The sequence below is a fragment of the Peromyscus leucopus genome, chromosome 5 (genome assembly GCF_004664715.2).
Source record: "Peromyscus leucopus breed LL Stock chromosome 5, UCI_PerLeu_2.1, whole genome shotgun sequence".
In the NCBI taxonomy this organism is placed as follows: Eukaryota; Metazoa; Chordata; class Mammalia; order Rodentia; family Cricetidae; genus Peromyscus; species Peromyscus leucopus.
This window is the reverse complement of record NC_051067.1, coordinates 65,383,208-65,397,663: the sequence shown is the minus strand read 5'-3', so window position 1 is coordinate 65,397,663 and position 14,456 is coordinate 65,383,208. Positions and strand designations below refer to the sequence as shown.

Sequence of the window (14,456 nt, the reverse complement as noted above, 5' to 3'; positions counted from 1 at the left end):
AACATCATCTGTGTCAAGTAGGAAGCACTCCAGAGGAAGAGTGCTCATGTCATGTCACACGGCAGCTTCCTCAGGAAGAAAACAGTTCATCATGGGGGGCGTGGGGGGGGGAGGGAACTCTTGTTTGCACTCCTTTCCAAGACTGTATATCGCAGCCCCTTGTCCAGCTTCAGTTTGGTCGGTGGCATTCAACCAGATTTCTCCAGGAAGCTGGGAGATGGTCTTGTAGCGGTATCAAAGCTGATCTCTTGCATTGCTTGTGTGAAGAGATTCATTGCCATTTCCTTGCTTCATTTACTCAGACTCTCCCAAAAATGTTACCCTATCCAGAGCCAAATACCGCACAGTGGGAAAGACTGGTCGCAAATAGAACTTGGGAAAAGCTTTTTGTTCAAAACCTAAATAACATCCTGTGTCAAAACAAATGTGACAATGGGCTATTATGTCTCGCCCCATAATAGCATGTTGTCACATCCCTGTGTCCTGGATGAATGAGGGATGGCACACCATGTGGGAAGGAGCAGGGGTCGGGGAGGAATGTTGGAGCCCTAGAGAAGCCTTTCATGGCTTGGCATTTTCTGACATGGAAACCACTCCTTGGGGAGGTAACTCAGAGGTTGATCCCTACAGGTGCCCAGCTACAGCCTCGAGTTCATTTCCAGAGAAGGGCCTTGAGGTTGCCCGAGAACACCAGCTACAGTGACCTCACCGCCTACCTCACTGCCGCCAGCTCCCCGTCAGAGGTAGACAGCTTTCCTTATTTGCGAGGATTGGATGGAAACGGGACAGGTAATTGGAGTCTCTTCTCTTTCGGGATGGGCCTTATTCTTTCTCTGTGAGTTTTGGATATGGCAAGAGGTACTCACGTTAAGTGGAGAGGGAGCAGGGCCTTGACCTCGCAGGTTCTGGGGTGATATTTTTACCTTTTGCCAGCTTAAGGAGGCATCCAGTCTGTACCACAAAAGAACGGCATCTTTGTAAATTGGCTTCCTTGAGCTTTTCAGCAGTTGCCAGGGGCCTGAAGCACCTTCTCTGGGCTCTCCTTTGTTGGACTAAATATTTAGCTCAATTGAAATTGTACTTTTTTTAAAGTAGGAGATCAGAAATAGAGGGTTTCTGCCCCGCTGATCTCTGCCGACTCCACTTACCGCCAGAATGTAAGGCTGGTGCCACAATGTCTCACCCACTTGTCCAGCAAGAGACACTCAGCCCCACCCTCTCATCTGCCTTGTGCCCCAGCTGGGAGGGGAAGGGTTGGTTCCAGTGACATCTAGAGATGAGCAAGTGGCATTCCATGCTCCACTACAGCTGGATCACTAAGGTGTGGACATGGTCTGTCAGTTCGGGCTGTGGCCATCAGCTTTCACCCATTTTTCCTCTCTGCTTTTGGATGCTCACCTTCCTTTCCTTTCAAAGGGCATTTGGGAAGGTCCCCGGGGAGGCTCTCCATAGCCTGCCAGAGAGGAGCCAGGCTTTGAAGTTGATTTGGAATCTTCTGGCTGATCACTAAGTGAGCTCTGTCAGCACCACTGCTGACAAGACACAGAACTTACAGGATCAGAGAAACCAAGAGCCACCAGCCAGAAGAAAATCGATAATTCCTTATCAGAGAAAAACCAAAGCTACGCCTTCCTCCTCTTGGGTGATAGCATGGTCCTCAGGCCTCCGCCTGCTGCAGGAGAGGTTCCAGGTCTTGGAATTCTGAATAAATCAATCAAACAAACTCTGTTTCTATCTATGTCTCTATGTCTCTTTCTCTGTGTCTCTGTCTCCCTTTTTTCCCTCTCTCCCTTTCTCTCTCTCTCTCTCTCTCTCTCTCTCTCTCTCTCTCTCTCTCTCTCTCTCTCCTTGTGCCTTTTCATCACCCTTTATGTTTTAGACTTGGCATGAAATTGAAAAGCAGACATTAGTGTTAAATACTGCTAGGTATATTGCTCTTCCCAGGGATGCTTTGATTAAAACTTTCATAATTTTCCAAGATTTTTGCATGAACTGGTGATTCTGAAAAGGCTCATAAACCTTAAACATCTCATCCATTTCAGCTTGTGAATACATTTCCTTCCAGTTGGAGGAAAAGTACTCGGTGACATATTGCTTTTCCTCCATCTGTGGTTCTTATTTTGAGAAATGTTTCTTCCTTTCATTATTGAGGACTGATGACCTGATTTGCCATAAAATAGATGTGTAGTAATCATCTATAGTAAACTTCTTTGGGGAAAACAGTATCAGTTCAGGAGCCTGGAGACTTTCTTGTTTGAGGTCCTCGTAGGCTCCGTTCAGTTTCCCCGACGGAAAGAAGCATAGTCAGAAACACAGCGAAGGGGAGCAGCCTCACTCAGCGCTCCCGTCCTCCGACCCTCTCCCAGTAATGCTTGAATAAATTATGAAACCCGGGAAGACCAGGGAAAGAAGAACACAAAAGCACAGGACTATTGATTTTCTTTTTAGAAACATGCTTTGTTTTAAAAATCAGTCTATTTCAGAGGGAAGAAAAAAAAAGTTGGAAGGTGACATTAAACTGCTTTTTCAGTGACATAATTGATCAATTGCCTGAGAAAGGATCAAAGTTTTTCTGAGACCCACTAGGAAAGGGAGCCAACCCACAGTGTATCGGCATGTACCCTAGGAGACGTAGGAGCCTGGGCTCCATGGAGCCGAGAGAGCAACTGGAGCCCAGTGACGGCTGCTGGCCTTGGGTTAGTGTGGGATCAGGCTCTCTTTTGACCTTTAGTCACATTCCTTCTCCTACATAAGCCGAAGATACCCTGCCTTCTAGAATCACACTCTTCTCCTGGTCCCTGAGAAAACACACAACTCTGTACCATTCCCATGGGGCTCAGTGAAATGATCTCCACTAACCACTCCAGGAAGACAAAATGGCTTAAGGTATAGCATTTTGCTGACCCAGAAAAGTTGGTGCAGGATGACCTCATCTTTTATCCAAAATGTCTGAACGCTGAAGTGATTTGAATTTAGGATCAGTTTTTTAATATTTGCATAGACTTCACCAGAAGTATTGTGGCATCTAACTTTTGAGTTTCGGAGAACTTCAGACTCCAGCCTGGTACTAAAACATGAGGACAAAGAGAATCCTAAGGGTTTGGTAAAAAAAAAAAAACCGTCTTGTTATAAGCAACCAATTGATCAGAAGCCTAAACGGACACCATCCAATGGTTGGTGCCCCTCCCTCACCTGGTTACCCAGAGGGCCAGGTGACACCTATCTTGACTGGGACCCAGAGGGCCAGGTGATACCAAGGTAGAGCAGGAAGGAAAGCCTAGTTACAGACAGAACCCAGTATCTTGTGTGCGGTTGGAATCTCATAACAAGATGTGGAAGAGAAATAGTTTAGGCCTCTAAGTCTGAGTCACTCCAGAGTAAAGGAAGTGGGAGGGTGGAGGGAGAGACATGGGATGGTGTAGAGTAGGACCCAGCATTTCATGGAGCACTGAGAGAGGAAAGCCTCCAGAAAGCAGAGGAGAGACCCACACGTCTTAGAGCAGCTCCTCCCTCCCTCTCCCTTCTTGCCTTCTTTCTTCCTTCCCTCCCTCCCTTCCTTTCTTCTATTCTTCCTTCATCTATCCTCCTCCTTTTCTCTTCTCCTCTCTTCAGGGTCCCACTCTGTAACCCAGGCTGGCCTTGTATTGGCATCCCTGGCTCGCCCTACCAGGTGTGAGCACCAGGTACTAAGTACAGGTGAACAGCACCGTACCCACCTCAGCTGGAGCTCTTTAAAAGTAGTGGGTAAGGACAGGGAGATAAAGCTGGTGTTTTCAGTAAATCTGCTCACTTCTGCGGTGTTTACTTCTGAATGCATACAGCTGAGAACATGTATGTCCACACACTCAAGAGGGCATCTCACCTACCCAATCCTTAGTTGTGAAGATCAGAGAAACGGCCCTCAGAGGAGTGGAGTAACTGGCAGGGGCAGCTGGTCCCAGAAACCCATCTCCCTAGATCAGGGAAATGCAAGAGGAAGAGAAAAGAGAATGTAAAGAGACTGAGGAAGAAGAACAGAGATGCTGTTTCTAGAACTTTCTACCTACCTGTTTGCAAGCGATTTCTGCCAGCCAACTGCCTGGGGCTGAACAAAATGAAACAGCACTTCTTAGTTGGAAATCTTGTATCTGCAATGTTTATACAGCATCCTGTGAGTTACCTAATGTCTCTGGGGTTTAAATAATATCTTGTTGAAAGGTTCTGAAGTGGCTGAGAGCGGTACAGGGCAGGCTTGGCTTTGCTGTCCTGTCACTCTAAGCTCTGGGTATGTGTGTGTGTGTCAGTCCACGCACGGTGCGTTTTCGAGAGAAGCATGGTAAATTCTGATCTTTGGTTTTCTTATCCCAAAATGAAATGGTTTCTAAACTAAAAGATTCCTGACTTCGACTCTGTGATTTCAACTTAAATCTTTGGAGGAAATCTTTTAGCAGGCCTTAGCCGTCATGGAGAAACAGAGATGGGCGTGGCATATAGTGGTCATTGTTGTTTACAAATTACTCCATGGAGGACTTAGCCATCAGACCATTGTTGAAGCTGTGAAGTTCACTAGATTTGCTTTGAATATTTACTCTTGGTCCAGATTGAAAATTGGCATGAGCTCAGATAGGTAGGTTAGTATATAGGAAGTATATACTTACGTATACTTTACATAAACATAATCTGTCTTTCTGCGTAATAGTTAAGCATAATGTAAACAGAAGTAGCAGTAGTAAATAAATCATAAATATTATTATATAAGAGATCCTGTATTATAAAATACCTTAACATTTTTATCACTAAGAAATTCATCCTATCGAGGCAAAGATATAAAATTATGACAGAATGTATTTTGTGTGATGTTGCGTTTTCACTAAAGAAAAATCCGAAATGGATTGCTTAAGTGTATGACTATCACTCCCATAAGCATTCTCTTAATTTATCTATAGACATTCATTAGAGCCCTGGCATGGATAAAAGGTCTCTAATGGAGAATAACTGGGATATCAAATTCCTTTGAAACAGACCAAAATAACAGTGGCAGCTAAAACAACACACACCTATTTCATGGCTAAGTTTCAATCGTGTACTTCCGGGAGAAGCAGTTATTATTTTGAAACAATCCTTGATGAAATTTTGTGTTTAAAACATGGTCTCTAAAATATGTGTTTTTATGGTACTGACTTGCTGCTGGTGTGTGTATTGTATATGCTATAGATGTGTGTCTTGTTTGTGAACCTTTTGTCTGTAGCTTCCCCAAGCTCTTTATCTTGTGTGAGAGAAAAGTCTTTTCCACCATGGCTGTACTCTCAACCCCGGAGAGGCTGAAGCCTGGTGATCGTGAGTTCCAGGCCACAGGGTGAGACCTTGCCTTTAAAAAAGAAGAAAGGATGGAAAGAAAAAAAGGAAGGAGGGGGCTGGAGAGATGGCTCAGAGGCTAAGAGCACTAGCTTCTTTTCCAGAGGTTCTGAGTTCAATTCCCAGCAACGGCATGGTGACTCATAACCATCTTTAATGAGAGCTGGTGCCCTCCTCAGGTGTACAAGCATACATACAGGCATAACACTGTACACATAGTAGATAAGCGTGGTGGCACAAGCCTTTAATCCCAGCACTCAGGAGGCAGAGATAGGCGGATCTCTTTGAATTTGAGGATAGCCTGGTCTACAGAGCGAGATCCAGGACAGGCACCAAAACTACACAGAGAAACCCTGTCTTAGGGGAAAAAAAGAAAGAAAGAAAAGAAGGGAGGAAGAAGCCAGGAGAAAAAAAGGAAAGAAAAGGAAGGGAGGAGAAAGGAAGGAAGGCAACAGGGAGTAGGTACTGCAAGCACCATTTGTTACAACTGGCAGACTCGGACGGGGACCTCAGCTCTGCCGTTAACGAGTGTGTGCCCTCCAGGAAGCCACTGCCACATCCAAACCTGTTTCTTTGTAAAATAGGGGTTTGAACTGCCTCTGGAGGTTGTGGGGGTGAGGGTTACTGATGTTATCAGAGCCCTGGACGGCAGTAGCGACTGTTTTTCCTCAGAGGGTTTCTGCGGCCCCAAGCCCTCCATGCAGGTGATGGACAAACTTCTTCCTTCCAGGAAACAGTACGCGGTATGACTTGACCCCCGTCACGGCCGTCAGTGTGCACTTGCTCAGCAGTAATGGAACACCGGTGCTGGTGGACGGTCCCATCTATGTCACCGTGCCCTTGGCCACGCAGAGCAGTCTGAGGCACAATGCTTACGTCGCAGCATGGCGGTTTGACCAGAAGCTGGGTAAGCAAGAGTCCCCGAGCATCCCCTCTGGAGTCTGATAATTTTCTTTTCTGGTTTTGTTGTTGTTGTTGTTGTTTAATTTAAAGGAGGATCTTTAAAGGTTGTGAGAGCTGAAATTGGCTTTCCTAATCTTCACCCTTTTAGTTTTTCTGAAGGTTCTATGATCTCTCTTGGTTGTGTGGGGGGTTTTGTTTTTGTTTTTGTTTTTTTGGTCTCCTAAATAAAGGAAAATTTATTTGCCAACGTTGTTTGAAACAAGGAATAGTCCCCATGATCCTACAACCTAGAGAAAAATGCTAATCTATTCATAATTCTCTTAGTCATTTGTCTGTACACATATGTGTGTGTTATCAATTGCTGAATAAGAAGTTACCCTAAAATTTATCAGCCTAAGATAGCACTGAGCATCTCCTGTCTCACAGTTTCTGAAGTTCATGTGGCTCAGGCTCAGGACCCCAGCGAAGTTACAGGGGCCTGTCAGCCAGAGCTCTCTTCAGCTTAAGGCAAGAGTCTACTGGGCCTGGCAAGCGTGCTCAGGACTCTGCCATAGGCACAGGTTGACCGTAGTCCCTGCCAGCTGTTGGCCAGAGATCTCCACTCTTTCCAACGTGGTCCTCTGCTTAAGGCTATTTGCAACATGGCGGCTTGCTTTCCTCTGAGCCCGTGACATAGAGAAAGTAAGATGAAAGTTTCTCAAGTACTTCACATAGAAGCTATCCAGCCTAGGAGTAGCACCAGGTAGGTCAGTAGAAATGGTATCAGAATTGTTCTGTCTTGTGCTTTGCAGCAGACAGCAGCATCAGTATCTTCCCATGGCAGCATTATTCTGCAGTTTTGGTTGGGATGATGCAGTTTTCCACTCTGTTAATACAACACAATTCAGTTCATCAATCCCTTACAATTAAGAAAAAAAAATGGACTATTCTAAAGCTGTGGTAAATACCTTTGTAGCTAAATGTTTGAATGTTTGTCCACAGCCTGGATTACTTTTCAGAGTATACTGTGAAAATCGAGCTTGTAACCAGCTTTTAACTATCAATATAACACTGTTAAACTGCACATGAAGATTAGTGAAAGGTTTTGTTTGGTTGGTTGGCTCGTTTGGTTTGGTTTTTGGTTTTGGTTTTGGTTTTTTGAGATAGAGTTTCTCTGTGTAGCCCTAGCTGTCCTGGAACTAGCTCTGTAGACCAGGCTGGCCTCAAACTCACAGAGATCTGCTTGCCTCTGCCCAAGTGCTGGGATTAAAGGTGTGCACTACCACCACCTAGCTAATGAGAATTTTTATATCAAGTAATATTTTTTAAATACTTAACCCTGTGAATCAGTCAAAACATAATTTTAGCAATTACACTTGAAAATAAGTATCTTTTGGGCTTTCGTGGAGTTTTTGATTTGTAACTTCCCAAATAACTAATAGACTCCATAGTAACTTCTAAAGACTGCTTCAGTTTTAATGGCTTTATTAAAGTTGACTTTGCTAGGTGAATCATAACACTGTGTTAATGTGTACTGCATCTCTTAGGTAGGGTTTCTATTGCTGTGATAAAAACACCATTACACAAGGAACCTGGGCAGGAAAGTGTTACTTCGTCTCATAGCTTGTGGTCCATCAAATCGGGCTTTCTTGCCAGATATACGACGAGTACATGCTGAAATTCCAGCATCGGGAAGCTGGAGCAAGAGGGGTCCTGTGAGTCTGAGACTAACCTGAGCTACACAGCAAGACCTTGTCTGAAAACAACAGAAAAAAAAAAAGAGCAGCATTTCTCAGATTCACCTTCTTGTCCTTCTCTGGGTCTCCTATGGCTGGGCTGGGAAATTATTTTCTCAGTTCTTGCATCATCCAGCTGCCTCCCATTTCCCCTTCTTCCATTGGGCCTGCTGTAGTCCTGCTTAGGTTACCTTCAGAGCCAAAGGCGGCACGCCTGTGTGGTGCTTTCTCAGAACAGCATGGAAGGCGCTTGGTCCATGGCATGGCACACAGGTCTCATTGGAGCCAGGCCCTCCCTCCTTCCCAGTCATCGTCCAGACATGCTGACCCTTCCCCAGACTTACTGAATCCTCCCTCAGGCCTTGCCACTTTACAAGCAGACCCTTCAAAGCTGTTCTGGTTCAGATCGCAAATGCTCTCCCCATGTCTTGTGCTAAAAGCTTGGTTCTCGGTAGATGGTGCTGTTGGAGGGGGCTCACACTTTTAGGAGACAGGGCCTAGGGGGAGGAAGTAGGTCACTGGGCATGACCTTGAAGGATCCTGGCCTCTTCTATCCCCTGATTCCCAGCCACCATAAGCAGCTTTGCTCTGCCATGTGCAATTCACCATGATGAGCCATGCTACCCCAAACCCGAGAAGCAACAGAGCCAACTGACCATGAGCTAAAACTTAACAAACTGTGAACCAAAACATCTCTTTCCCCCTTTTAAGTTGTTTAATCTGAGATATTTTGTCACAGCTTTGTGAAGGTAACTAAAATCCCTTTCCCTGGGTGTCACGGAACCCCTTCTGCACATGTGTCTGCCTCAGTGGTACTAGCAGTGTGGGAGCAGTGACTGTTCACCTGCTGGGCCAGTACCTGCTCCTACAGTGCCTCCCTGCTTTTGTGTGACTAGGACTAGTTCCGGGCAAAAGTCCTTCGTGATCAGATGAGGATATTTGCAGCATTTTAAAAATCAGAATAGGGGCTGAAGAGGTGGCTTCTCTGCAGAGAAACCAAGTTGACTTCCCAGCACCCAATAGGGCAGCCCACAACCACCTGTAACTAAAGCTCCAGAGGACCCAACGTCCTCTTCTGACCTCCACATGGAGGTCAGAAGACTTCACACATACACATAATTAAAAGTAAAAACATAAATTCGTTTTTAAAAGTCAGAAGAATAAGATATAACATTTGGAAACAAGATAATGGAGGCGGGGGGGGGAGGGAGAGAGAGTGTGGGGGGAGAGAGAGGAAGAGAGATTAGGAGAATAGTTACATTAACACTTACATTGAATTCCACCACCACCCCCAATCCTGGAGCTTATGCCCTTACTATTATTATTTCCCTCCTTCCTGCCTCCTTCCTTATTCTTCAAATGAATATATTTGAATAGAGTAAATAGGGCTGGGATATTAAAATCTATGTTCCTAACACTATGAAGCTTTCTCTAGAATTTGTTGTAGATCACATGTACCATGACAGCCTGAGTATATTAAAGAAGCATGCTCGCTCTCATCAGTGTATTCTGCATATAGCTAACAATGAATTTTTATTTAAATAATCTTTCTATGTCATAGGCTATCAAATGTCTCCCCAAATATACCATGTCCTGATTCTGGAGCCCTATGAATGCCATCTTATGTTGAAGATGTGATTAAGAATATTTAGGTGGAGAGGTGAACCTAGATTATCCAGATGGACCCTTTGTAATCACAAGAGGCCTCAGAAGAGAGGAGACAGGGTCAGAGTTAGAGGACTTTGTAGTATGACCAGTGAGCAGGAGGTGGAGTAGCATGCTTTAAAAATGGAGAAAGGAGCTGTAATCCAAGGAGTACAGGTACACATTGGAAGCTGAAAAGACAAGGCCAGGAAGTTGCCCTTCAAACTCACCCTGTACCCACCTTGGCTTCAGCACAGAGGAGCTGGTTTTAGTTTCTGACCTTCAAGATATGATAATAAATCTGGAAGATATCAAACTCTTTATATTTGTGGAAACTTGTTACAGCAGCAACAGAAAACTAATACAGTATAGAAATCAGTAAAAAGCAAAAGCACATTGTGGTAAACCTATGGTAATCCTCATGCGTTGATCCTTTTTACCTTGGGGTTCTTCATTGCATGCTTGACCTGTTTCCATTAAATGGCCTTTTTAACTTAATATCCACCACAGAAGACCTGGCAGCCAAATTCCTGTTAGTTACAGATTGCCTGTGCACAGAGCGAAGCCAACATCTGTATTGTCACGCAAAAATAATACAATTAGTTAAAATGTGTTTTCAGAGAACTTTCAAATTGGATGGGCATCTCAAAGAAACCGTATGTTCTTCCACTTCCTCAGCTCAACTGAAGCCTGTCTATTTCATAAGCTGTTTCACTGTCAAATTTAATCAATAATATCATTTTCTTATTAAAATGTTTCGGTTAAATAAGAAGTTTCAGAGCCTGTCCCATCAGTGCCGGGGGCTGGGGGGGGACGCAGCAGGCTATTTCAAGCTCATCCCGTAACTTACTTACTATTAGTTATTGTTTGTGGCTGGAATAATCACTTGAAATCATTTAATTCTTTACTTTGGAGGTGAATCAAAATAATTGCCAATTCCAGATTGTTAAATAGCCAGAAATAGCAAGTTATGAATCTATTAAGAAGTTTTTCACTTGAATCAGGATCTCTTAGCTAGAGCCTGGAAGCCAAGCATGATTTTTATGTTTTTAAAAGATTGAAGAAAGAATCAGAAAATGGAGGAGAAGGGGAGAATGGAAAGATGAGGGCAATGAACACAAAGTTTCCCTCCTGTACACTAAGAAAGTTCTAGAAATAACCTTTACAGCAATGTCAATATGGTTGACAATGCTGTGTTCTTAAATTTTGCTGAGAGTCCATGTTCTGTTGTCATCAAGAAAATCGTATCTGTGAGGTGATGGCATATTGTTTATTTTGATACACACACCAAAACATTAAGTATATACAGCTTTTATCTGTCAATTATACTTGATTAGAATGGAGACATGTAATTATTAAAGAAAGATCTTAGAACACGTGGAAATCGTATAAAATGCATAAACACATACACACACACACACACACACACACACACACACACACACACATACACACACCTAAATAAAGTTTTATTGGAACACAGCCATGTCCATTTCTTGGTGAATTGCCTGTGTTTCCATCCTGTGATACCCAGTGAGTATTGTCACTGCAGCACCAGCTCATGTCCCACAAACCATAAGGATTCACTGTCCAAGCCTTTTACTGCATATCGTGTGACTCCTGACTTAACCCCTTAGCTGAGGAAGCTTTGTTGATGTACTGTTACCATGCGGAGTGTCTTCTCTCTGCCAAAGGGGACTGGGTGCTGGCTCAGCTGACACCCTGTTTTCTGTCACCTGAGCAGACTCCTGCGTTTCCAGGAGTGACATCCGGTGTTCAGGGTGGCAGGCATTCACTGTAGGGTGGGATTTCCAGGGCTCCCACCTCTCTCTCAGCGTGGCTTCTCTGTGGAAGATAAAGCCACATTTTTAATCCCGATCCAGTGACATCATGTTTGACTCTGACTCAGATCTTGTGTCCGAATGGGTAACTGTGAAAGTGCTCATAGGAGAGACTTAGAGAGAAGGTCTCTTGCTGCCACCATTAAAGGGGTCGATATTTGATATGGTCATTTCGTATTTAAAAGGTATTTTTAAAGATGCATTTTATTATTTTTAAACGGCATGGGGATGCCAGGTATGAGGGTGGGGGTGCCTGTGGGAACTAGAAGACAGCTTCTGTCCCCTAGAGCTAGAGTTACAGGCGTAAGCAACCATGTTTGTGTATGTGAGGAACCGAACCTAGGTCCTCTGGAAAAGGAGCCAGTGCTCGTAACCACTAAGCCATCTCTCCAACCCCCAGTAGCCTGTTTATAACAGCCACAGTTGTCTTTTTTTTTTTTTTTTTTTTTTTCTGCTTTTGGAGCAAGCAAAGAATTTCCCAGTGCAGAAATGAGCATCTTTATATTTCAGCCTCTGTTCATCAGAAGACGGCCTAATAGAGTGACACTTTATCAGGACACATGAATTGAGTGTTATTGCCCTCATTACGGCACTCATCACCAAACATACCCTCAAAGGACTTGTCTGAAGAAACACAACCTGCGTGTTCTACAATGAAAACATTTGCATGTATGTTCTCTGTGTGTTGTGTTGGAATGCTACTCGCTTTACACAGCAAAGGAGACTCTACCCGGTAGACAGAGGTCTTATCGTTTGAGGCATTAGCAGGATTCCCTAACTTCAGATCCTCTCATCATCCATGGGTCCTACAGCCCATGGAGGTGGCACCTGGTCAAGTGAGCAGTGTCCACGCTTTCTTAGTTATGTGCAGGAACCAGTTTGTTCTTTAATATGAGCAGTTTTCCTCCCCACGCCTGGGGAAGAAGGTCGGTCATGGCAAGTGTGTGTTAGCTGGGGCTATCTGGACAGTAAGGGCCAACTGTGTCCACTCCCTATTATGGACATTTCTCCTTTCCTCGGTGTTTTAACTAGGGCAGCAGATGGCCTTCTGGAGTATGGGGTTGGATGACTTGTTGCCCTAGGGAATGGTCATTTATGAATAAGCAAACCAGGTCAGTGGTTTGAATTGAGAGTGACTGGTCCTGAGTAATCAAAACATCAATAATGTTTTAGATTTTGGATTTCACTCGATTTATTTGAATCCTCTTACTCCTGTGAGATGACAGAAAGAAAAGCCTACCCTGAGAGTGGAGCTATGTTGTGAAATCCAGTTTTAACTGCCTTCCCAAACACAGCAGGCAGAGTGTGTGTGGGTTGCTATAGAAATGATGGCTGCCGAGCCGGCCTCTTACACGTCTGGCACATCTAGAGCAGGTGCTCAGTCATAATCGGCCCGGGGAGTGGATCTGTCTCCCCCTCCGCTGGGACAGGACTGCTGACACTATGCTGGGCTCCCTAGTCTTGTAGGTAAGTCATGGCCAGCTTGCCCCTGGAGGTGGAGTTTATTTAAATGCAAATCCATTTCATTTATTTGTCAATGTAGGTCCATTGATGTAGAAAGCATATTTGTAGGGGTGTTACTTGGGGAGATCAGGTGGGGGGGTGTGCAGAGGAGAGTGAGAAATATCTGCACTATTCTCTCAAATTTGATGCGAACCTAAAACTATTCTTTAAAAAATGAAGTCAGAATCATTTTTATATGCCTCTCTGACCACGAGTGTGATCACAGGGTCATCTAGGTCACCAAGTATAACTTAGAGACTGCCAAGGACTTGCTTAAACGTGTTTTCAAGGCAAACCCAGAACTCTGACGTGGAGAAATAGGTAAGATATACAGATATTTAAAATCATGTAAATATTAAACCATATGTCTAGATGGAGGATCTCAGAGTAGTATGTTGTGGTTTGACTGACATAGGGATGCACTGTGTTAAACTCTTTGTCTAACAATTGAAACACATGTTTTGTTTGTTTTTTGGGTTTTTTTTGTTGTTGTTGGTTTTGGTTTTGGTTTTGTTTTGTTTTGTTTTTTATTTTTTTTGTTTGTTTGTTTTTTGCCCCTGGAAGAACAGATGTGACAGTTAAGGGTATTAAACAAAGGAAGGGATTGGCTTACCTAAGAGTGATGTCAGTGTATCCCTAAGAAAGACAAACAGGCCATTTCCAAGGGAAAAACAAAGAAACATCCTCACTGTGGAGCAAGGATGACCTCGAACTTGTGACTTTAATGCCTCTGCCTGCAAGTGATGGGGTTTTAGGTACACACCTGGTTTATGGAGTGCTGGGGAACTGAATGTAGAGGTTTTGTGCATGCTAGAGAAAGGGCCCATTTGCAAAGTATGAAAATCAGCCTGAGAGGGAATTGGGTTTTGATGAGATTTATAGGAGGGGAGGGGATAGTTTGTTGGCAAAGAGAATTGGTGGAGCTGGGGTGGCATTGGGGTAAATGCTTAGAGCCCAGTGAAATCCTCATCTTGACAAAGGTCTTGGGGCAGGGGCACAGACTGTCCAATCCGCTTTGCTTTTGGAGACTAAGTTGGGGTGGGGTAGAGTTTATTGCTGTGAATCTGATAGCATCCCATTGCAAAGTTCCACCCCTAAGGATGAGAGTTAGACTTAGTAATACTTGTGCTGCCCTGTGGACTGATCTAAGAAGAGGGACAATTGTTTTCCAGTGTTGCCTAGCAACTCAGCAAACAGCCTTGTAATATCCATCCATTTGCAAGCATTGTTAAGGCTTTTGTGTTGGTGGCCTCCTTGGAAAGATAATTTTCAGAAAATTAGTTCTTGGGTAGCTGTGGTTTGGGGCACTTTTGTTTTAAAACTCTATTCTTAGGGTGTTGGTTTTCTTAAAGTATCACTTTGTGTAGAACTAGCATTTACCAGGCTTGGATTTCACCAAAACCATTTTTAGCAAGCCTGACAAATGCGTATTGCCTGCTTTTGTGGTTGGAGAGTTTACAAGTCAGTCTTTCTCAGGGAAGCCCTGCATTCTTTGACAGTTAACCCCGAGTCCCTG

General features: G+C 44.1%; 1 protein-coding gene across 1 annotated transcript in view; it reads left to right on the top strand.

The window, feature by feature from the left end:
- The window catches only part of Fam171a1 (family with sequence similarity 171 member A1), a 126,593-nt gene that overhangs the window by 85,448 nt on the left and 26,689 nt on the right, over positions 1-14,456 (top strand). Inside the window, exons 4-5 of the mRNA XM_028862781.2 lie at positions 631-789; positions 6,065-6,241. Of these exons, the coding sequence (XP_028718614.1) occupies positions 631-789; positions 6,065-6,241 (336 nt within the window). The remainder of the gene's footprint in view (positions 1-630; positions 790-6,064; positions 6,242-14,456) is intronic.